Here is a 23,820-nt window from a genome sequence, read left to right as displayed (position 1 = left end):
CTCTAGCGTCACCTCGGCAGTCAGGAGAAATCAGGTACTACCAGCAAAGAACAAATGCACATTCTCTGACTCCCCACTCACACCTCCGATAGTCAGATGGGATTTAGACGCCCCTTTTTGTTTCTCTTTTTGCCGCTGAATGCTTGGACATATATTGACAAAATGTCCCCTTTGACCGCAGAAAAAACATACTCCCTGCTTGCGACTTCTGCTTTTGCAAGCAGATCCAGGAGTCGCTCCCCCTAATTGCATGGGTTCATCCCAGGTATAAGCTTAGGAGTCCCTTCACCCAAAGAGTCAAAGGAATACGTATGTTATGTAATAGAACGTCTTGAGACAGCGGGCCCTTAGATCTCTCTCTCAGGCGTCTATCAATACGTACAGCCAAAGACAAAGCAGTTTCCAAAGACTCAGGATTCTCATGAAAGGCGACTTTTTAGTTCTATTACTTAGCTTTGAGTCTCTCATCAATAGGTGGTTTGGTCATCTCCCTTAAACTAATATGCCTTATTCATATGTGATTTAAAAATGTATTTTTAACTATGGCTCTGCATTATTGCATTATTCGTCATTTGTATATTGCTTTATGATCCAGGGGTATGTTGCCCCTTTATGTTGTAATGTTTATTACTGGATTTATTCTGCTTAATAAACAGAAATTTGAAAGAGGATTCTCATGAAAGGCCAAAGCGTCCTTCAGCCTCTCAGATAATCCCTTACAAAACTGGCTGCGGAGAGTTGGATAATTCCACTCAGTATCCGTAGCCCACCTCCTAAATTCGGAACAACAGATCTCCACCAAACACTCTCCCTGACGCAGGCTGCGTAATTTAGTCTCGGCCAGGGTGGTTCAGTCCGGGTCATCATAGATGAGACCTAAAGCTCCAAAAAATGCACCTACTGATTGGAGAGACTGTGATCCGGTCGGCAGAGAAAAAGTCCCCTTTAAGCAACAAAATAATCAAACCCACTCTCTGGCTCTCGTCCCCAGATGAGTGTGGGCGCAACTTAAAGTACAATTTGCACACTTCCCTGAAACCCCCCGAGAATCTATTTGGGAGAGCAACTTTAGGTTCAGGACAGGTCAGGTAACCACTACTAGGATCAGCCAACAGTGGTCTCTACATCTGTGAGACGGTCGTGCAGAGGTTATCCACCTCCAGAGAAGCCCCTGTAGCTGTCTGGTCAGGGCAGCAATAACATCCATGGCTGAACTGATACAGACAACAAAATTACGGTTATTCACCGGTTTATAATATCACGATCAGTGTGGGGGGAAAACTCCATACTGAACACAGGAGGGAAGGGGAACAGTAACTGGGGCTGGAAACTAGGGAAGAAACAGGTCACCTCCTAAACAACCCTAATCCGGGCCCTAACGACCTATCAATATGAATAGACCTTGAAGGTAGGAATATTCTTATGCTGTATACCTAGGCCCTTATATCCTTATAAGGCCTTGGAATGAGGTTAAGACCAGAGACAACCCATTCCTCCCCAGATGGACGAATGGAAGTCTCGGTCTCAGGCCCAGATACAAACAACAGGGAATATAACAAACACAATACAATAGGATCAGACAAGACTTAGCTGAAAGTAGAAAACTGGCAACTCCAGAAGCACCACAGAGTACAACCGACCAGCTAGCTAGAAGGCAGGAAGAATATCTATAAACCACACCTCCAAGAGCTACTTATGGGAAAGGTAAATTACCAACAAGCAACAAATGAAGCAAGGGGTGTGGCATTCACCAAAATACAGACACAATAAAATCCACAGGGAACTTGTCAATTTAACCCACAAGTTGCCAGTCTCTCCGATCTCCTGGTACCTGCCACGAGAATGTCCGTGACAGTGGGTCACCCTAAAGAGACCAGTCCTATATGGAGACTTACTGGAAGTGCTGCATCATATGGAGACCCTTTGGCAATGCTCCATGGAATATATGAAATATGGAAAGAGGTATCTCCCAGGGAAAGAGAACTATCTTGTTAGAATCACCTTGTGGAAGTGACTCCTTAGTCAAAATCTGACTTTTTAACAAGCTTTGGAAGGAGAGCCAGTAACCCTTCCTAAGCTGCATCCAAGGCATCACTCCGCCAACCAGAATCCTACTCTGTACTGATGAGGGACATGCACCCTGAAACAGCTGTCTATGGATGGATATCTGGCTTCGCTATTTTCCCTTGTCATGTTCCAAGGGTTGTTAAAATGTTTGATTTTGACTCATAGGGAGTCTCTTCCACAAGGAGGCGCTATCGAGATGGTTCTTTTTTCTTGGGAGATACCTCATAGTATTGTCCTAGCAAAGGACAGATTAGATAAATGATAAACTTTCAGGAGATTTGGAAAAAAATTAACCACAGAGCAATATCCCGATACAAAGATATAAGTCAATGTGTATGCATACTGCTAATATGTAAAACGTTATTGCTGATACATTAACCCATTGCATTCAGATTAGACTGGTAGCACTTCCCTGCATGCCACCCGCTGATTGCCAATTTATCCAGTGCTGTAAGGGCTTGCGTTGCCAGCAGATGATGCTTGGGGTCTTTAGCTGTTCTTCGCTTGATTTCTTTACCATCTGGGGCCAGACCTGATGTCAGAAGGCACCATTATGACAGTCATCCAGTGAGGCAGAAGGATGGGCAGGCCCCACGGGAGTCTGGTCTCTGTGTGACCACAAGCAGCTGCTGCTCCCAGGCTTTCTCCACCACTGGGATGTCACATAATGAAATTCTGTGCTCCACCTTCTGGGGGTGCAGAAAACCTGTCCGACCATGTCCGCAGAGAGCTGTCAGAAATCAGTCATGTTTTGTGCACATGGAAGACCAGCTACTTGTATCTAACACACAACAACCTTTACCTATGGCACTTATACTGATCTGGTATAACGGCATTTATACATGGTCCCTTCTATCATTGCGTGAAGATCCTGAGCCCTGGCACAAAAGCTGGACCTCAACAATGACCTTCAGGGTGGACCCAGACTTACTGCTTATACTGCATTACCTAGAGATTCTGTAGATAATCAGTGTACAGCACCTCAACCAGCCCATGTTCATATAAAAAACTGAGCACATTATTGAAGAAACCCCCAAGTTTAGTATTATAGATGTATCAGGTGGCTGACAAGTCTTATAGGTGCAGACACAGGACGGACAGTGTTATAGTGCAGACACAGGACAGACAGTCTTATAGATGCAGACACAGGACAACCAGTCTTATAGGTGCAGAGACAGGACAGCCAGTCTTATAGGTGCAGACACGGGACAGACAGTCTTATAGGTACGGACACGGGACAGCCAGTCTTATAGGTGCGGACACGGGACAGCCAGTCTTATAGGTGCGGACACGGGACAGCCAGTCTTATAGGTGCGGACACGGGACAGCCAGTCTTATAGGTGCAGACACGGGACAGCCAGTCTTATAGGTGCAGACACGGGACAGCCAGTCGTATAGGTGCAGACACGGGACAGCCAGTCTTATAGGTGCAGACACGGGACAGCCAGTCTTATAGGTGCAGACAAGGGACAGCCAGTCTTATAGGTGCAGACACGGGACAGCCAGTCTTATAGGTGCAGACACGGGACAGCCAGTCTTATAGGTGCAGACACAGGACAGCCAATCTTATAGGTGCAGACAAGGGACAGTTAGTCTTATAGGTGCAGACACGGGACAGCCAGTCTTATAGGTGCAGGCACGGGACAGCCAGTCTTATAGGTGCAGACAAGGGACAGCCAGTCTTATAGGTGCAGGCACAGAACAGCCAGTCTTATAGGTGCAGACACAGGACAGCCAGTCTTATAGGTGCAGACACGGGACATCCAGTCTTATAGGTGCAGACACGGGACAGCCAGTCTTATAGGTGCAGACACGGCACATCCAGTCTTATAGGTGCAGACACGGGACAGCCAGTCTTATAGGTGCAGACACAGGACAGCCAGTCTTATAGGTGCAGACACAGGACAGACAGTCTTATAGGTGCAGACACAGCCAGTATCCCATAATCAATCGTCTTGTAGTGTCTTGCTGCTGTGTGAGCAGGTAATATTTGAATGTATCCATACACAGGGCCCCAAAATAATTTTTTACTGGTGGGCTCTAGGCAGCCCAGTCCTGACACCAGTGTCACATCATCACAAGATGATCATGATCATGTATGAAATAACCATCGCTGATGTGTAATGAGAGTTGTTAGATGTGATCCCATTATTGCACCATCTGCACTGATCATGTCTCATAATGAGATAGATAGATAGATAATGAAATAAATAGATAGATAATGAAATAGATGGATAAATAATAGATATATAATAGATAGGAGATAGATAGATAGATAGACAGATAGATAGATAGATAGATAGGTAGATAATGAAATAGATGGATAAATAATAGATAAATGGATAGATAGCTAATTGATAGGAGATAGATAGATAATTAGATAGATAGACATTAGATATACAGTTAGGAGGTAAAAGAAAGACAGATACAAAATAGATAGATATTAGATAAAGATAATGAAATAGATGGATAAATAATAGATAATCCAATAGGTAGAAGATAGATATGGAACAGATGGATAATAGGTAGATGACAGATATGTATATGTGGATCACGCAGTGAGGGCTGGTGTGAGGTGACATTGCCAGGCCCTGATCCCAGATGCATCACGTCACCGCAGTGTGAGGAGCAGGAGCTCCAGTCCTCAGGCTCCAGCTATCCGGGCTTTCCCTCCCCTCATAGCCCCTGGAGGCAGGTGCTGAGCCGGCAGCCATGCACTGCCTCACAGCTGGCCGGGGAGTGCAGCAGCATCAGCAGCGGCAGCAGCACTCGTTCTGGGCCAGCCTGCTCCCCATTGTAGCCCGGCATTGTGCTCCGCTGCCGCCGTGCGTTGCCTAGTGACAGGTGGCTGTCAGCCTGGTGCGGGCTGGGAGTGGCAGCCTGGTTTTGTCCGCCGCACGCCCAGCACATTGCAGTCTGCCAGGGCGCACGGAGCATCTTTCACTGGGAAATGCTGTATTGGCTGAAGGAAGAAGAGATGTCTCATCAGGAGCTAACCCAGAGGCTGTCCACAGTCATCACCCATGTCGGTAAGAGCTCGGGTTACATCATGACATCATGTCTGACAGGCAGAGGGTACGTGTGTGGCACGACCACCCATCTCATCACTGGGGGGTGCACTCCCACATACATGCTGCAGGTATATAGCTATGTATATGTAGAAATCATACCTATATAATGATGATGAATGGACTGCGTTAAGAGCTGAATGGTTTCCACTGCTTCCTATGTGTGGGATCCCTGAACCGTGAATCCCTCAGGATCCAGAGCTGCTGAAGATAGATATCATATATACCGATAGATATAGGACAGATATCTTATATACTGATAGATATAGGACAGATATCATATATACCGATAGATATAGGACAGATATATATACTGATAGATATAAGACAGATATATACTGATAGATATAAGACAGATATCATATATACTGATAGATATAAGACACATATCATATATACCGATAGATATAAGACACACACATATATATATATATATATATATATACTAATAGATATAAGACACATATATACTGATAGATATAAGACACATATCATATATACTGATAGATATAAGACACATAATATATATCCTGATAGATATATCGGTATATATGATATGTGTCTTATATCTATCAGTATATATGATATTTGTCTTATAGCTATCGGTATATATGATATGTGTCTTATATCTATCAGTATATATGATATGTGTCTTATATCTATGTATTAATGTATGTATAGATGTTTAATTGTATGAACACACCTAATGAGGGGAGGCACTTTCCACACCCACTTATATGGTTACTATTGAAGCACACTATGTATTCCACTCTATTCGATTGCTTGATAAAGACTTGGTTATGTCGCATTGTATGCTGCTGATGAAATAAAAAATGGAATCTTTGCACAAATTGAAGAGTGCTGTGGATAGTTCTACTATGCAGACTGGAATAGGACATGTTCTATTTTTTTGCGTGGCCGCGGAACAGAAGTGCGGACCGGAAGATCGGTGTTGCGCTCTGGAAATGCGGATGCGGAGAGCACATAGTGTGGTCTCCGCATCCATTCCGTCCCAATAGAGAATTAATGGGTCCGCACCTGTTACGCAATTTGCCGAACGGATGCGGACCCATTAATACGAATGGAGCCTTAGGATATGGCAGTGAACACCAAAATTGTACCACAATAGCGATGCAAAATTCTGGCACAAAGTACGCCAATTTAGACTAGACCGTCTAAAGATGCAGCAGATTTATTATCCAGTGTCAGGCACAGCTTTACATTGTCTAAATATTAGACTGGATTAGTAAATCTGATACCAGATTTAGTTGTGGAAAGTGAATTTGTGATTGGTTGGTCTGAATTTAGTCCAATCTTGTACTGGTGACCAAAAGTGATAATTAATACTCTAGGAAATCATGGAAGACAGGACCAATCAGGGGCGTAGCTATAGGGGAAGCTGCTGCTTTGGGGACCTAACCCAGAAGGGGCCCCATCCAGGAGGAGGAGGACTAAAAGATTTGGTCAGGGCCCCCTCAACAGTATTACACAATGAAATGATATACAGTGACAGTATAGACAGTGTAGGAGACGGCTGAAACAGCTGCCGGGCCTGGTCTGAGAGAGCGATCTTTACTAGCCACAGCAATGGGGGCGGCATGAAAGGAAGGGGTTGTGAAAAATTTACTGAGGGAGGGGGGCCCCATTTAAAAATTTGCTGTGGGGCCCAGTCATTTCTAGCTACGCCACTGGGACCAATGGTCACTAAACAGTTGTGCAGCCGTATTATGCTTCTAGTAGTAAAAAAAAATCCTGCTTTGCTAATTGGCCGTTGCCTGATACTTAAAGGGTTGTCTTAGTTAAATAACAAGAAGGGCAGCCCCTGCTTCTTCCATAGCTGCTCCCAGCCGCCATCATCTTCCTGGCTGCAGCAGTGATGTTCCATGCACACAGGTCACCATGCAGCCAATCTCTGGCCTCAGCAGTAGAAGGGCTCATGCACACAAATGTATTTTGTTGCGTGTCTGTTCCGTCTTTTCTTTTTGCGGCCTGTATCCACAACCATTCATTAAAATGGGGCCACAAAAAAAAGAAAGAAAATTACTCTGCGTGCATTCCATGTCCATATGGCCATTCAGCAAAATAATAAAACATGTCCTATTACTGTTCACATTACGGACAAGGATAGGACAGATCTAGTAGGGGCCGGCCGTTCCGTTCTACAAAATGCAGAATGCACACGGGCGGTATCTGTGTTTTGTGGACAGCCAAACCATCCAACGGCCATGTCCATGAGCCCCAAAGGACAAAGGGGAGCACCTGAGCTCAGTGCTGAAGCTTGGAGCAAAGGAGTATCTCTTTTTTGATATTTTGGACCTACTTATTAACTTAGATTTTTTTCTGATGAGGAGAATCTTGAGTCTGCGATGAGTTGCATGCTGCAAATGTTGCAAGTTTGTTTGATAAATTTGACACAAAACCCTATTGCCGAGAGATGTTACTTATCTGGAGGGTAAGTAATTAAGATAGCCAACCATGCCCAATTTCTCACCCACTTCTAAAAACTCAAGTAAGTGTTGTAAAAAGTCAAAATGTTACAAAATCTTTGTGCATGTAAGGCCAAAAAGTCACAAACCCCTATTTTTGTGACTTTATTGAAGCTAGAATTCTGGAGTGCAGGAGGTTAATTCCTCCCCGGGTATCGTATGCTGGTACGTTTCAGAGAAAAAGTGTCCTTGTCCCTTGCAGTCAATCATCGCTCATCTGTAATTTTTCAAGTGAAGCATGGAGAATAAAAAGTGGACTCTTGTCTGGTTGTACAAGGGTTTTTTCCTTGAGACAGCTTTGATCCTTGAGACCAAGAATGATACAGATTGTGAGTACAGCTTTTTGCATAGTTGATACTGTCAGTCCATGTAAGGCCGCGTTCTCATTTCTGTTTTTCACGGACATGTGCTATCTGCATTTTGGATGGACAGCCCACGTACCCGCTGATTGTAAGGTGTTTGTTCACACATCAGTGGTTTGGCATATATTTATCTTACCTATCTTTCCCTTGCTGCCAGTTTTCTTGATTTTCCACCATTCTCCTATGTGATGACTATCATTGTGTAGACCCGAGAGCAGCAGGAGACTGTGGATACCAGCAGCATAGGACCTATAAAGTGTATTGAATAGTTACACTAGTTATTTTATAAAGAGCTTGGTTTTAACTTAGAAAACCCTGTTAGGCTACCTTCATATATATCAGTTGTGTTTGGCCAGCCATTTTACGCTAGGAGCCGGACACAACCGATATACGGGCTGCACTTCAGTGCACAGATCTGGCGTCTATCCAGATAGCATCGGACAGAAAAACTCGTTTTTTTTTTTCTGTCTGGCGCATTTCGACAACCAGCCTCACTACTGATGTACAGTTAGATCCATATATATTTGGAAAGAGACAGCATTTTCCTATTTTTGTTCTGTACATTACAATGGATTTTGAACAAAACAATGCAGTTGCAGTTGAAGTTCAGACTTTCAGCTTTAGTTCAGCGGGTTGAACAAAATGAAAAAAAAAAAAATGCATAAAATGTGATTTATTGCTCAGCCGGGCCTTTACTGCAGCGGTTTTCAGTTGCTGTTTGTTTGTGGCCTTTCTGTCTGAAGTTTAGTCTTTAACAAGTGAAATGCTCTATTGGGTTCAGATCAGGTGACTGACCTGGCCATTCAAGAATAGTCCACTTCTTTGCTTTAAGAAAATCCTGGGTTGCTTTGGCTTTTTTATGTTTTGGGTCATTGTCCATCTGTATTATAAAAAATGCCGACCAATCAGTTTGGCTGGATTTGAGCACACAGTACGTCTGTCACGCCTTTCCCTGTGAATGTGCGGAGATTTGTCAGACTGGCTGCACATGTCTGACTTCTTTGTTTTGATTTGGGTTTGAGCTGGATCCACCTTCCCTCAGGTGTACTGGGTTTCATTGTTAGTGAGGCTATTTATCCCCCCCCAGTGGCCTGTGCGGGTTATAGTTCTTTCCTGGGAGCTCTTGATTTGTGGTGGATCGTCTGCTCAAGCTCTGCTCAAAATAAGTCCTCTCCTTCATTTCCCTTTGTGTGTTTTATCTAGGCCTCTAGGGAGACGCTTGCTTCCTCCGGGTTTGAAGAAGCTTGCCTCTTCCCTTTTCCCTGCTGCTTAGGGTTTGCCCAGGGTGTTTAGGTTTTAGGCAAGAGGGCATGTGCATATCCACCCTAAGGGTATGCACATAGGCACAGCAGTTTAGGGAAAGCTTTTAGGGATCGCTAGGAGGTGACCCTTTTCTCCCTAGCTTTTAGGCCTAGTCGTTTGTTGTGTTTGTTTTCCCGTGTTTGGTTATTTCCCTGCTTACCTACCTGTCGTGACATTATAACCCGCCCAAAAAACTGTCATATCGCTGCTGATTGCAAAATGGAGGCTATGGATGCCTTGGTTGATCGCATGCAGGGATTATCGCTGGAGGTTGCTGATCTCAGCAGTTCTGTTGCACAGTGTCAGAATGCTCTGGCGTCTGGCACCGTTGGAGGAAATCAGGTCTGCTTATAGCCTAAAATCGCTCTCCCTGATAGGTTCTCAGAGGGTGGTGATGACTTTATTCGGTTCAGGGAGTCCTGGAGGTTGTATTTTCGTCTGCGGCCAATGTCATCTGGTGACGAGAATAAAAGAGTGGGGATCATTATATCTCTGCTCAAAGGGGACGCACAGTCCTGGGCTTTTTCTCTGCCGACCGGTTCACCATCCCTCCGGTCGGTGGATGAATTTTTTAGAGCCTTGGGCTTGATTTATGATGACCGAGACTGGGTCTCTATGGCTGAATCTAGGCTGCGCAGTTTGTTACAGGGAGAACGTACTGCGGAGTCGTATTGTGCAGAATTTAGAAGATGGGCAACTGACTCGGGGTGCAATGATCCTGCACTCCGGAGTCAGTTTTGTCAGGGGCTATCTGAGAGGTTGAAAGTCGCCCTTGTTTTTCATGGGTATCCCGATTCATTGGAGACGGCCATGTCTTTGGCAGTGCGGCTTGATAGACGTCTTAGAGAAAGGTATAAGACTCCTCTCAAGCGGGGGGTCCCGTCTGTAAGTGGATCCGACCCACCTAGTCCCGGGTAATATGACTTTTGAATCTGGGGCTGTAGAGGAGCCTATGCAGTTGGGCCAGGCTTTCTTTCGCTCAGGTGATCGGGATTTTAGGAAGCTGAATAAGCTATGTTACTTCTGTGGAAAAGAAGGTCATTTTGTTTGTACATGTCCTTTTGATAAACCTCAAAGCGGTAATGAAAAACTACAGAGGTATTTAAATAAAGAGAAAAAGAAGACTTGCCTGACTCTTGATAGTGTGAATGGGGAGTCTGAGCAAGCAAATATGCATTCTCCCTGCATTACCCGTTTCCTCCTGCCTGCCATGGTGGTGCTAGACTCAGGAAATTTAGATTTTGAGGTATTTGTTGACAGTGGTGCGGGGGTAAACCTTATTGATTTTCAGTTTCTCCAAAATCTTGGTTTTAGAACTAGCACTTTAGATAAAGAGATACCCGTGTTTGCTATTGATTCTCTCACAAAAGAGTCTTACTCATATTGTTCATGACATTCAGTTAAGGGTGGGTGATTCACATGTTGAGTCCTTTTCTTGTTTTGTTTTGAAGAGCTTGCCTGCTCCGATGGTTCTGGGTTTACCGCGGTTGATAAAGCATAACCCTACTATTGACTGGCAAACAAGACAAATCAGTAGCTGGAGTGAATTTTGTTCGGACAACTGTCTTTGTGCTTCTATCTCAGGGGTGTCAACTACGGTCCTACCTCAGTTTCTGTCTGATTTTGCGGACGTATTCTCGGAGGGTGGAGCTCTCCCCATCGAGAATATGTTTGTCCGGTCAATCTCATCCCTGGAGCTAAACTGCCAAAATCTCGACTATACAACCTTTCCCAACCCGAAAGAGAAGCTATGCGGAAGTATATTGCAGAGAGTTTGGCAAAGGGACATATTAGGCCATTTAAGTCCCCTGTGGCCGCTGGCTTCTTTTTCGTAAAAAAGAAAGACGAATCACTTAGACAGTGTTTAGATTTCCGGGAATCGAATCTCATTACGGTCCGTCATCCGTATCCCCTTCCTTTGATTTCTGATCTATTTGATCAAATTGTCAGAGCCAAGGTGTTCTCCAAGTTGGATTTAAGAGGAGCTTATAATGTGATCAGAATCAAAGAAGGAGATGAGTGGAAAACGGCCTTCAATACACCCCCGAAGGTCATTTCGAGAATCTTGTCATGCCCTTTGGTTTAACTAATACGCCAGCGGTCGTTCAGCGATTTGTCAATGATATTTTCCATCATTTAGTGGGAAGGTTCATTGTTATTTACCTTGATGATATACTCATTTACTCACCCGAATTGGAGACCCATCAGGATCACGTGAGACAGGTGTTGTCGATCCTTCAGGAGAATAAATTGTGTGCAAAATTGGAAAAATTTGTATTTGCTGTCCAGGAGCTACCGTTTTTAGGATACCTGCTTTCTGACTGGTTTTCGTATGGACCCCGAAAAAAGGTCCGGGCGGTACTGGAATGGGACCGGCCTGAGAATCAGAAAGCTCTGATGCGGTTTTTGGGTTTTACCAATTACTACAGAAAATTAATCTTGAATTATTCCACCATTGTAAAACCTTTGACAGATATGACTAAAAAAGGCGCTGACTTTTCTGTCTGGTCGGATGAGGCATTACAGGCCTTTTCTGCTATTAAGAAATGCTTTGCGTCTGCTCCCATTCTGATGCAACCTGATGTGTCTCAACCGTTCATCGTGGAGGTTGATGCATCAGAAGTGGGGGTCGGAGCAGTTCTGTCGCAGGGTCCATCCCCTAGCAAATGGCGTCCGTGTGCTTTTTTCTCCAAGAAACTCTCGGCTGCTGAAAGAAATTATGATGTAGGAGATAGAGAGTTGCTGGCCATTAAATTGGCCTTTAAAGAATGGCATCATTGGTTGGAGGGGGCTACTCATCCTATTACGGTATATATTGACCACAAGAATTTGGCTTACTTGCAGTCTGCTAAGCGCCTGAATCCTAGACAGGCTAAATGGTCACTGTTTTTTACTAGGTTCAATTTTGTGGTCACCTTTTGCCCTGGGGTTAAAAACGTCAAGGCAGATGCGTTGTCAGGTAGTTTTCTTGGGGGGAGTGATTCGGAGGATACCGCTCTGATTTTGGCTGATGGGGTGGTGAATTCCGCTCTGTACCCCGAGTTGGAGATGGAGGTGTTGGGGGCCCAGGAGGAGGCTCCTGATTCTTGTCCTCCAGGCAAGTTGTTTGTTCCTGCTGAACTGCGATACAAGGTGTTCAAGGAACATCATGATACGGTCCTTGCGGGACATCCTGGAAGCAAATCCACCATAGATCTTATTTCCCGGAGATTCTGGTGGCCAGGGTTGCGCAAGGGTGTGGAGGGTTATGTGACATCTTGTGAGACCTGTGCACGCGCGAAGGTGGCTTACACTCGGCCTTCAGGATCCCTTCTTCATTTCTCTATCCTGTCTCGTCCTTGGACGCATTTGTCCATGGACTTTATTACCGACTTACCGAGTTCCTCTGGGTGATTTTGGTGGTAGTGGACCGCTTCAGTAAGATGGCCCACTTTGTACCGTTGCCCAATGCCAAAATTCTCGCTCAGGTTTTTATCGATAACATCATGAAACTACATGCCATTCCCTCTGATGTGGTGTCTGATAGGGGGACGCAATTTGTTTCCAGGTTTTGGAGGGCGTTCTGCTCTCATCTGGGAATTCAACTGTCTTTTTCTTCAGCTTTTCATCCCCAGTCGAATGGTCAGACAGAGCGCACTAACCAAAATCTGGAGACCTTTTTGAGGTGTTTTGTTGCCAAGAACCAGGATGACTGGTCCTCGTTCTTGTCTCTAGCCGAATTTGCCTTGAATAACCGTAGACAGGAGTCCACTGATAAGTTGCCATTTTTTGGCGCATATGGTTTTCACCCACAGTTACTGGTACTTTTTCTGGGACTGGATCTTCTGGGATGCCAGAAGAGAAGAGATTCTCTTCCGCCTTGTCATCTATTTGGCGGAAGATCCAAGTTAATTTCGAAAAGATGGGTCAAAGATATATACGGATGGCTGACTGAGACGTATGACTGGTCCGGACCTGTGTCTGGGTGATTCGGTGTGGTTGTCCACTAGAAACATTAGGCTGAAGGTACCATCTTGGAAATTGGGTCCAAGATTTATTGGCCCTTACAAAATCTCTGTGATTGTCAACCCGGTGGCGTTTCGTCTGGATCTTCCACAGACCTGGAAGATCCATAATGTGTTTCACAGTTCTTTATTAAAGAAATATGTGGAACCTGTGGAACCATCTCCATTGCCACCTCCCCCTGTCCTGGTGGATGGGAATTTCGGAGTTTGAAATCTCTAAGATTCTCGACTCACGTGTTCTTCAGGGTTCCCTCCAGTACCTGGTGCACTGGAAGGGATACGGTCCCGAGGAAAGAATGTGGGTTCCAGCTGCTGATGTCAGTGCTAGCCGCCTGGTGAGGGCCTTTCACAGGGCACACCCGGATAAAGTTGGTCCGGGGTGTCCGGAGGTCACCCGTAAGAGGTAGGTACTGTCTATCCTTGCCCTGTGAATGTGCGGAGATCTGTCAGACTGGCTGCACATGTCTGACTTCTTTGTTTTGATTTGGGTTTGAGCTGGATCCACCTTTCTTCAGGTGTACTGGGTTTCATTGTTAGGCCCCTGTCACACGGGTGAGTATGACACGGGTGAACGCATTGCACCCGCACTGAATCCCAACCCATTCATTTCTATGGGGCTGTGCACATGAGCGGTGATTTTCACGCATCACTTGTGCGTTGCGTGAAAATCGCAGCATGCTCTATATTCTGTGTTTTTTCACGTAACGCAGGCCCCATAGAAGTGAATGGGGCTGCGTGAATATCACAAGCATCCGCAAGCAAGTGCGGATGCGGTGCGATTTTCACGCACGGTTGCTAGGAGACGATCAAGATGGAGACCCGATCATTATTATTTTCCCTTTTAACATGGTTATAAGGGAAAATAATAGCATTCTGAATACAGAATGCATAGTAAAATAGTGCTGGAGGGATTAAAATTTTTATTTAACTCACCGTAGTCCACTTGATCGCGCAGCCCGGCATCTGCTTCTGTCTTGATCTTAGCTTTGTGTAGCAACAAGGACCTTTGGTGATGTCACAGTCATCACATCATCCATCACATGATCTTTTACCATGGTGATGGATCATGTGATGACCGGAGTGACGTCACCAAAGGTCCTTGTTGCTACACAAAGCTAAGATGAAGACAGAAGGAGATGCCGGCTACGCGAGCAAGTGGACTAAGGTGAGTTAAAATTAAATTATTTTTTTTAACCCCTCCAGCGCTATTTTACTATGCATTCTGTATTCAGAATGCTATTATTTTCCCTTCTAACCATGTTATAAGGGAAAATAATACAATCTACAGAACACCGATCCCAGACCCGAACTTCTGTGAAGAAGTTCGGGTTTGGGTACAAAACATGCACAATTTTCTCACGCGAGTGCAAAACGCATGGCAATGTTTTGCACTTGCGCAGAAAAATCTCTGGTGTTCCTGCAAAGCACCCGCACATGTTTCCGCAACAACCGTGTGAAAGAGGCCTTAGTGAGGTTATTTATCCCTCCCTCCCCCAGTGGCCTGTGCGGGTTATAGTTCTTTCCTGGGAGCTCTTGATTTGTGGTGGCTCGTCTGCTCCAGCTCTGCTCAAGATAAGTTCTCTCCTTCATTTTCCTTTGTGTGTTTTATCTAGGCCTCGAGGGAGACGCTTGCTTCTTCCCGGTTTGAAGAAGCAGGTTGCCTCTTCCGTTTTCCCTGCTGCTTAGGGTTTGCCCAGGGTGTTTAGGTTTTAGGCAAAAGGGCATGTGCATATCCACCCTAAGGGTATGCACATGGGCAAAGCAGTTTAGGAAAAGCTTTTAGGGATCGCTAGGAGGTGACCCTTTTCTCCCTAGCTTTTGGGCCTAGTCATTTGTTCTGTTTGTTTTCCTGTGTTTGGTTATTTCCCCGCTTACCTACCTATCGTGACAACGTCTCTGAAAACCCCAGAATTCATCCGGCTGCTTCTGTCCTGTTTCATCAATAAACACTAGGGACCCAGTGCTACAGGCAGCCATGCATGCTCAAGCCATCACACTGCCTCCGCTGTGTTTTACAGATGATGTGGTATGCTTTGGATCTTGAGCTCTACCATGCCTTCGCCATACTTTTTTCTTTCCATCATTCTGGTAGAGGTTGATCTTGGTTTCATCTGTCCAAAGAATGTTCTTCCAAAAGTGTGCTGGTTTTTTAAGATATGCCTTCTTATTCTTGAGGCTTATGAGTGGCTTTCAGTGAATCCTCTGTATTTACTTTCATGCAGTCTTCTCCTTATGGTAGATTTGGATATTGATACGCCTATATCCTGGAGAGTGTTGTTCACTTGGCTGGCTGTTGTGAAGGGGTTTCTCTTCACCATGGTAATTGTTCTGTGATGATCCACCAATGTTGTCTTCCGTGGGCATCCAGGTCTTTTTGCATTGTTGAGGTCACCAGTGCTTTCTTTCTTTCTCAGGATGTACCAAACTGTAGATTTTGCCAATCCTAATAGTGTAGCAATTTCTCGGATGGGATTTTTCTGTTTTTCGCAGATGAAGGATGGCTTGTTTCACCTGCATGGAGAGCTTCTTTGACCGCATGTCTACTTCTCAGCAAAATCTTCAAAATGCAAGCACCACACCTGAAATCAACTCCAGGCCTTTTATGTGCTTAATTGAGAATGAAATAATGAAGGAATTGCCCACACCTGCCCATGAAACAGCCTTTGAGTCAATCGTCCAATTACTTTTGGTCCCTTCAAAAACAGGGTGCCACATGTAATGGAGCTGAAACTCCTAAACCCTTCATCCAATTTTAATGTGGATACACTCAAATGAAAGCTAAAAGTGTGTGTCTATGTCCATTATATAACTACAAACCGGATTCCCAAAAAGTTGGAACACTATACAAATCGTGAATAAATACTGAATGCAATGATGTGGAGGTGCCAACTTCTAATATATTATTCAGAATAGAACATAAATCACGGAACAAAAGTTTAAACTGAGAAAATGTACCATTTTAAGGGAAAAATATGTACCATTTTAAGGGAAAAATATGTTGAATCAGAATTTCATGGTGTCAACAAATCCCCAAAAAGTTGGGACAAGGCCATTTTCACCACTGTGTGGCATCTCCCCTTCTTCTTACAACACTCAACAGACATCTGGGGACCGAGGAGACCAGTTTCTCAAGTTTAGAAATAGGAATGCTCTCCCATTCTTGTCTAATACAGGCCTGTTCAATCGTCTTGGGCCTTCTTTGTTGCACCTTCCTCTTTATGATGCGCCAAATGTTCTCTATAGGTGAAAGATCTGGACTGCAGACTGGCCATTTCAGTACCCGGATCCTTCTCCTACGCAGCCATGATGTTGTGATTGATGCAGAATGTGGTCTGGCATTATCTTGTTGAAAAATGCAGGGTCTTCCCTGAAAGAGATGACGTCTGGATGGGAGCATATGTTGTTCTAGAACCTGAATATTTTTTTCTGCATTGATGGTGCCTTTCCAGACATGCAAGCTGCCCATGCCACACGCACTCATGCAACCCCATACCATCAGAGATGCAGGCTTCTGAACTGAGCGTTGATAACAACTTGGGTTGTCCTTGTCCTCTTTGGTCCGGATGACATGGCGTCCCAGATTTGCAAAAAGAACTCCGAATCGTGACTCGTCTGACCACAGAACAGTCTTCCATTTTGCCACACTCCATTTTAAATGATCCCTGGCCCATTGAAAACGCCTGAGCTTGTGGATCTTGCTTAGAAATGACTTCTTCTTTGCACTGTAGAGTTTCAGCTGGCAACAGCGGATGGCACGGTGGATTGTGTTCACTGACAATGGTTTCTGGAAGTATTCCTGAGCCCATTCTGTGATTTCCTTTACAGTAGCATTCCTGTTTGTGGTGCAGTGTCGTTTAAGGGCCCGGAGATCACGGGCATCCAGTATGGTTTTACGGCTTTGACCCTTACGCACAGAGATTGTTCCAGATTCTCTGAATCTTCGGATGATGTTATGCACAGTTGATGATGATAGATGCAAAGTCTTTGCAATTTTTCACTGAGTAACACCTTTCTGATATTGCTCCACTATCTTTCTGCGCAACATTGTGGGAATTGGTGATCCTCTACCCAGGGCCGGCCTTTGGGGTGTGCGGGCTGTGCGGCCGCACAGGGCGCCATAGCAACAGGGGCGCCGGGCGGCCGACAGCCCGCAATGTAATATGGCGGCACTTATGTTTTCCCACGGGGCGGGCGGGCCCCCGCCCCCTCCATCTCCCCCTCCCCTGTATTCAGCAGGGGGCGCACGTTGCGGTTTAAAAAAAAAAAACTTCGGGCGGCTGGCGGCGCCCCTCATTCTGCGCCGCCTGAGTGGCTGAGCCTGCCTGCGCCTGCTGTGTGCTGTTAGTGTAGCGTGGCCGAGCTCTGTTCGATCCGCGGTACAGGAGCTTTTGTTTCCTGTACCCGGCCGGACTGACAGGAAGTGCTCACTTAGTGTGCACTTCCTGTCAGTCCGGCCGGGTACAGGAAACAAATGCTCCTGTACCGCGGATCAAACAGAGCTCGGCCACGCTACACTAGAGGTGGAAATGAGAGTGATGGGGGGGGGGGGGGGGAGAGAAATAATGAGAGTGATGGGGGGGGGGGGGAGAGAAATAATGAGAGTGATGGGGGGGGGGAGAAATAATGAGAGTGATGGGGGGGGGGAGAAATAATGAGAGTGATGGGGGGGGGGGAGAAATAATGAGAGTGATGGGGGGGGGGGAGAAATAATGAGAGTGATGGGGGGGGGAGAAATAATGAGAGTGATGGGGGGGGGGAGAAATAATGAGAGTGATGGGGGGGGGAGAAATAATGAGAGTGATGGGGGGGGGAGAAATAATGAGAGTGATGGGGGGGGGGGAGAAATAATGAGAGTGATGGGGGGGGGGAGAAATAATGAGAGTGATGGGGGGGGGGAGAAATAATGAGAGTGATGGGGGGGGAGAAATAATGAGAGTGATGGGGGGGAGAAATAATGAGAGTGAGGGGGGGGGAATAATGAGAGTGAGGGGGCGGGGGATAATAATGAGAGTGATGGGGGGGAGAATAATGAGAGTGATGGGGGGGGGAGAAATAATGAGAGTGATGGGGGGGGGAGAAATAATGAGAGTGATGGGGGGGGGAGAAATAATGAGAGTGATGGGGGGGGGGAGAAATAATGAGAGTGATGGGGGGGAGAAATAATGAGAGTGAGGGGGGGGGGAATAATGAGAGTGAGGGGGGGGGAATAATGAGAGTGAGGGGGCGGGGGATAATAATGAGAGTGATGGGGGGGAGAATAATGAGAGTGATGGGGGGGGGGGGAGAGAAATAATGAGAGTGATGGGGGGGGGGAGAAATAATGAGAGTGATGGGGGGGAGAATAATGAGAGTGATGGGGGGGGAGAAATAATGAGAGTGATGGGGGGGGGAGAAATAATGAGAGTGATGGGGGGGGGAGAAATAATGAGAGTGATGGGGGGGGGAGAAATAATGAGAGTGATGGGGGGGAGAAATAATGAGAGTGATGGGGGGGAGAATAATGAGAGTGATGGGGGGGGGAGAATAATGAGAGTGATGTGGGGGGAGAATAATGAGAGTGATGGGGGGAGAATAATGAGAGTAATGGGGGGGGGGGGGGAATAATGAGAGTGACAATGGAGTCCCCAGAGCCAGACTGCAGCCAGAGTCCAGATCATCTTATTGTCCTGGTGGTAAGTAGACAATGCAATATGTTTATTATTTAATTGTTTAGTTATTAATACTACATTGGAAATTAATTTTCTCAGCTGGACACCGGCCGACATGCGCTGGGAGCCTCGCCAGCGGTTAGGGTAGGGAAAAAGCACTGGCCCGTACGTAAATTTTTCCCTTCCCTAACCGCTGGTGAGGCTCCTGGTGCATGCGCAGTGTCGGCCGGTGTTCAGCTGAAAACATCCATCCGATCACTGCGCATTGGCCCATAGTTTTTCCCTACCCTAACCGCCGGCGAGGCTCCTGGCGCATGCGCTGCTGTGAAATTTCCCTAACCTGTCGTTGTGCGCCTGCGCGATGCTGCACACCTCCTCACGTCATGTCCGGTGCGACCGGAAGTGACGAGGGTAGGGAAATCTCACGAACTAGGGAAGTATAACATTACACCGGCCTTTGGGGTGTGAGGGCTGGTAACTACTTGGTTGGATAGTCAGCCAGCCTATGCCATGATGCCAGCAACAAGCATTTTTTTTTTTGGGGGGGGGGGGGGGGGCGCCACAAGGTTAGCTCGCACAGGGCGCCTGAACACCTAAGGCCGGCCCTGCCTCTACCCATCTTGGCTTCTGAGAGACACTGCCACTCTGAGAAGCTCTTTTTATACCCAATCATGTTGCCAATTGACCTAATTAGTGTTAATTGGTCTTCCAGCTCTTCGTTATGCTCAAATTTACTTTTTCCAGCCTCTTATTGCTACTTGTCCCAACTTTTTGGGGATTTGTTGACACCGTGAAATTTAGAATCAACGTATTTTTCCTTTAAAATGATACATTTACTCGGATTAAACATTTGATCTGTCATCTACGTTCTATTACAAATAAAATATTGACATTTGCCATCTCCACATCATTGCATTCAGTTTTTATTCACGATTTGTATAGTGTCCCAACTTTTTGGGAATCCGGTTTGTATAACTTGAATATGTTTTAATAAACAGGTAATAAAACCAAAATGTGTGTGTGTCCAAATATATATGGATCTAACTGTATGTGCATGATCCCAAAGAAAACTATAGGATCAGTTCTGGCTTAGTTCTCCTCCTGCATTTTCTGCTTCACGCCAGAGGGCAACAACAGATCACCAGACATATGTGTAGGGGCCTTAATCTACTAATTAGCTGTCAGATATATTATGTTTTTCATGGTACAAAGCGTACATCAGCTGTACAGTGAGTTTAGATGTTTTTATGCCACTGTCGACCCATTAGCAAAATGTTTTTTATGATAAAATGATGAAGAGGTGGTGTGCTGTCTGATAAGATCCTGAAGGTCCCTCTTGGCAGAGTATCTGCATTGTACTATGCCTCAGATGACAGATCGTCAGACATAACCTGTATGCAACATTTTCCTGTACACTTTCTTTTTCAAATTTTGTGACTGGTAGAAGACCACTTGTGATGTCCTATAACCAATACAGCAATAATAAAAAGTTATAAGTAGTGGTGTAGTCAAACAGCGCATTAGGACAGGTTCACACTGTTACTTTTTTTGAGTAACCTTTTTCAACCACCACATGGAGTAGGTACCAAAAGACAAGGAGGGTTCTTCCTTTCCACCTTCCGTTCTTGACTATGGCCAAAGACAAATGCTTTAAAAGCTGCATAGTTGTTATGAGATCGTATTCACACAGTGCCTCCGTTTCTTGCAACCTGAAAAATGAGTTGAGGTTATCGCATGTGGTACCACCATATGGTTTAACATGCAGACTACATGTAAAATACAGAAATATTCGACATGTTTTTATGGGGTAGAACAGTATCCATAAACATATGTGTGAATCTACCCTCAGGACTCCTTCAGAGCAGTTTTTCTGTATTTTAAAACACATGCAAAAACCCCTAAGCATTTTGAAGGTTTTCCGGTAATGGTTATATGTTATGTAAAGCCCACTGCCTGTCTCCTGAAAAAGAAGGTTCACACTTACGTGTTTCACATTGCACTGGTCTTCCGCTGTCTTCTTCTTCCGGTCCTTGCATCCAGCTGGCTATGGGCATAGTCACATGCACCCCGCCAGCCAATTACTGGCTTCAGCAGTAATGGGGTCACAAGCAGCACATGGCCGCTAAAGCCAATCGTTGACTGTAGCGATGCATGTGACCATGACCATGGCCAGCAGTAGTGCTAGCACCAGAAGATAAAGACAGCGGAAGACCTGTGTGACATGGAGCAAGTTTTAAGTGCGTTTTCTGTTTACATCAGGTTTGTGATACATATTTACCATGTTCGTCATGTACATGCTAAACATGTCCATGACCTCCATCTGGCAAGTATACATTAGTGTATACGCTAAACTGTCTGGAATAGCAATATCGCTAGGATATGCCACCCGTGTCAGATGGGTGCTGGTCCCAACTCTGGGACCTGCACCTATCTGTAGAACAGGGACCTCAAAGCGAAGGAAAGTGCACTGCATATGTGTAATGTGCTCTCCATTCACTTCTATGGGAGTTCTGGAAATAGCCGAGCATGCTCTCCTGGCTATTCCCGGAATTCCCATAGAAATGACTGGAGAGCGCACATCGTAAGCGCGCCCACCTGTTTATATCTATGGGAGTTCCAGAAATAGCAGAGGTGGCGCTTGGCTTATTTCAGTACAACAATAGAAGTGAAGGTTGGCCACACTTGCGCGTGCACCCTTGTTCACTTGGGGGGCCCCATTCTAGAGATATCTGACATTAATGACATATACTATATATACTAGTGATATGCCACCAATGTATGAGATGGTCCAACCCCTTTAAAGGGATAGGTCATCAGTATCAGACTGTGGCGGGTCTAACACCCAGCACCTCCACTGATCTCCTTTGTAAGGCAGCTGCAGTGCTGGAAACGATATAATATACGGAGATGGAGGCAGACCGCTCTGCAGACTGTCTAGTGGCCATACTAGGATACCGCAGCTGCTGTACACCAGTACTGGAATAGCGATCTGCTTCTGCTCTATACCCAGTTTACTTGGTGCCGCGACTGCCTAATACAGCTAGGGATAGGTCATCGATATTTGTAACCTGGACAACCCCTTTAAACTAACATCTGGCCATATTATTTTTGATTGAAACCAAAAAAGAATCAAAAAGATCTGTGTGAAGCCAGACAAAAAACTATCAATAGAGGCATGTAATGATGGCGGCTGATGAGCGTAGGGTGGTTTTCCACAATTATATATTTTTTTTAATCCGTTCTGATCCATAAGCTGAGCAGATCTCAATCTGTGGTGCAAACTTGGCCTTGTGAGGTCCATTTTGTGTATGCAGGTAGTGATTATGAATTTTTTTTTATTTGTTTTTATAACTTTATTATTTTACATGATACATGAGGCGGGGGGGATGAGCAGTGTTATTGGGTGCAGATAGTTTTGGAACAGCTTTAGAAAGGAGACCTAAGGGCTATATTACACCAATGGATTACTTTACCAATTTCTGTCCAATCAGACCAATAGTTGGTGTGTATAACAAAAATCTGTGTGTGTAATTGGCCACCTGACCAGTGATTGGTCAGATAATCTGTTGGTGTAATACAGCCCTTAGGCCAGGTCATAATCTTGTCCGGAGAAATCATCTTTTTGGAACAGTGACTTCAATAGGAGCAGCGCTGTAGTAATGAGCTCCGTCCACCACAAGGTGGAAGGACCTGTGTAGTTCTGGCACCAAAACAGCTGACCGCAATGTTGGATCACCGCTGATCAGCTGAAGATAAGCTGTCACTTAGTGAAGGGAGGACAACCCCTAAGCATTTTAATTCAGTTTTTAAACTGTTTATCGCGTTTGTGATGTGCGTTTAGCATATACAGTACATGCTTAATCTGTCTATGGCCTCTGGTCTGCCGTAATACATTAGTATACTGCAAAAAAAAAATTGTTTCGAATAGCATACTGTAGTGCACTACTCCAGTCCCACATAATCACCCCCCTTTTTGGCATACCATGCCCCATTAGATGTGGGCACACCCTTTTTCCATGTCATGGCACCACCCCCTCAATGCGCTGGATGCAAAGTTCCAAACGACGGCAGAGTAATGAAGGGATATATCATACTCTCTGCAGAAATTCTACTAAAATTGTCATAGTGTGAAATCTATTATGGATGACTGCGTGGATGACTACTGTATATGCACCATAGCGCAGTAATACATGAATCATCGTAGTGTATGTCATATGGGGGATGTCATTCTGCAATTAGGAGCAGCATTACAATTAGAGGGCAATGTCTGATCTGGCAGCAGAAGTCTCCAGAAATCACTGCTGTGCAATGAACTGAGTGGCACATTCAATAGAGGGGATTTCGTTTATTCATAAGCGAGGTTTGGAAGCCCTTATGTTACAGATACACCGGTATGATATACACGCCATCTATCATGTACAGTGGGTGCAGTATGTACGCTCCTCCGGTGCACATGTACGTTAGGAAGATCACACAAGACAAGGTGTCTTATAGCAAATTGAAATAGAAGTACTGCAAGCCATTTAGTGAACAACCTGACTGTTTGCAGTTTGATGTATTTCGCTATATAACATATAATAAGTCTGTCTTGTCATGTTGGAACAATGGAACTATAACACAAGGAAAGGCAGTCAGAGGGTAGAGTCATCTTCTAGCCTTCAGAGATGAAATGTGGATACCTGCTATAGGGAACATCACTGTTCTCGTGTTCACCCTTTTTATTTTTCCTACCATTCTCTTATCTGACAATGAAGAAAAGGTCTAAGCCATATGTCTGCTTAGATTACAGTCATTGGTATCAAGGACTGCAGTTTACTTCACCAATCAGAGGTCAGAAAAAGTTCTCCACGGCCTGAGGCAAAAATCTGTGTGGCAAAGCCACT

The 23,820-nt window shown here is 45.2% G+C and overlaps 1 protein-coding gene across 1 annotated transcript in view; it reads left to right on the top strand.

Annotated features, from left to right (window-relative positions):
• Window positions 1-5,017: 5,017 nt before the first annotated feature.
• MCF2L2 (MCF.2 cell line derived transforming sequence-like 2) overlaps window positions 5,018-23,820 on the top strand; it is a 508,793-nt gene continuing 489,990 nt past the window's right edge. Inside the window, exon 1 of the mRNA XM_044288562.1 lies at window positions 5,018-5,096. Within this exon, the coding sequence (XP_044144497.1) occupies window positions 5,018-5,096 (79 nt within the window). The remainder of the gene's footprint in view (window positions 5,097-23,820) is intronic.

This window comes from Bufo gargarizans, chromosome 4 (assembly GCF_014858855.1).
Source record: "Bufo gargarizans isolate SCDJY-AF-19 chromosome 4, ASM1485885v1, whole genome shotgun sequence".
NCBI classification, from domain to species: domain Eukaryota; kingdom Metazoa; phylum Chordata; class Amphibia; order Anura; family Bufonidae; genus Bufo; species Bufo gargarizans.
This window is presented reverse-complemented; position numbering and strand designations above follow the sequence as displayed.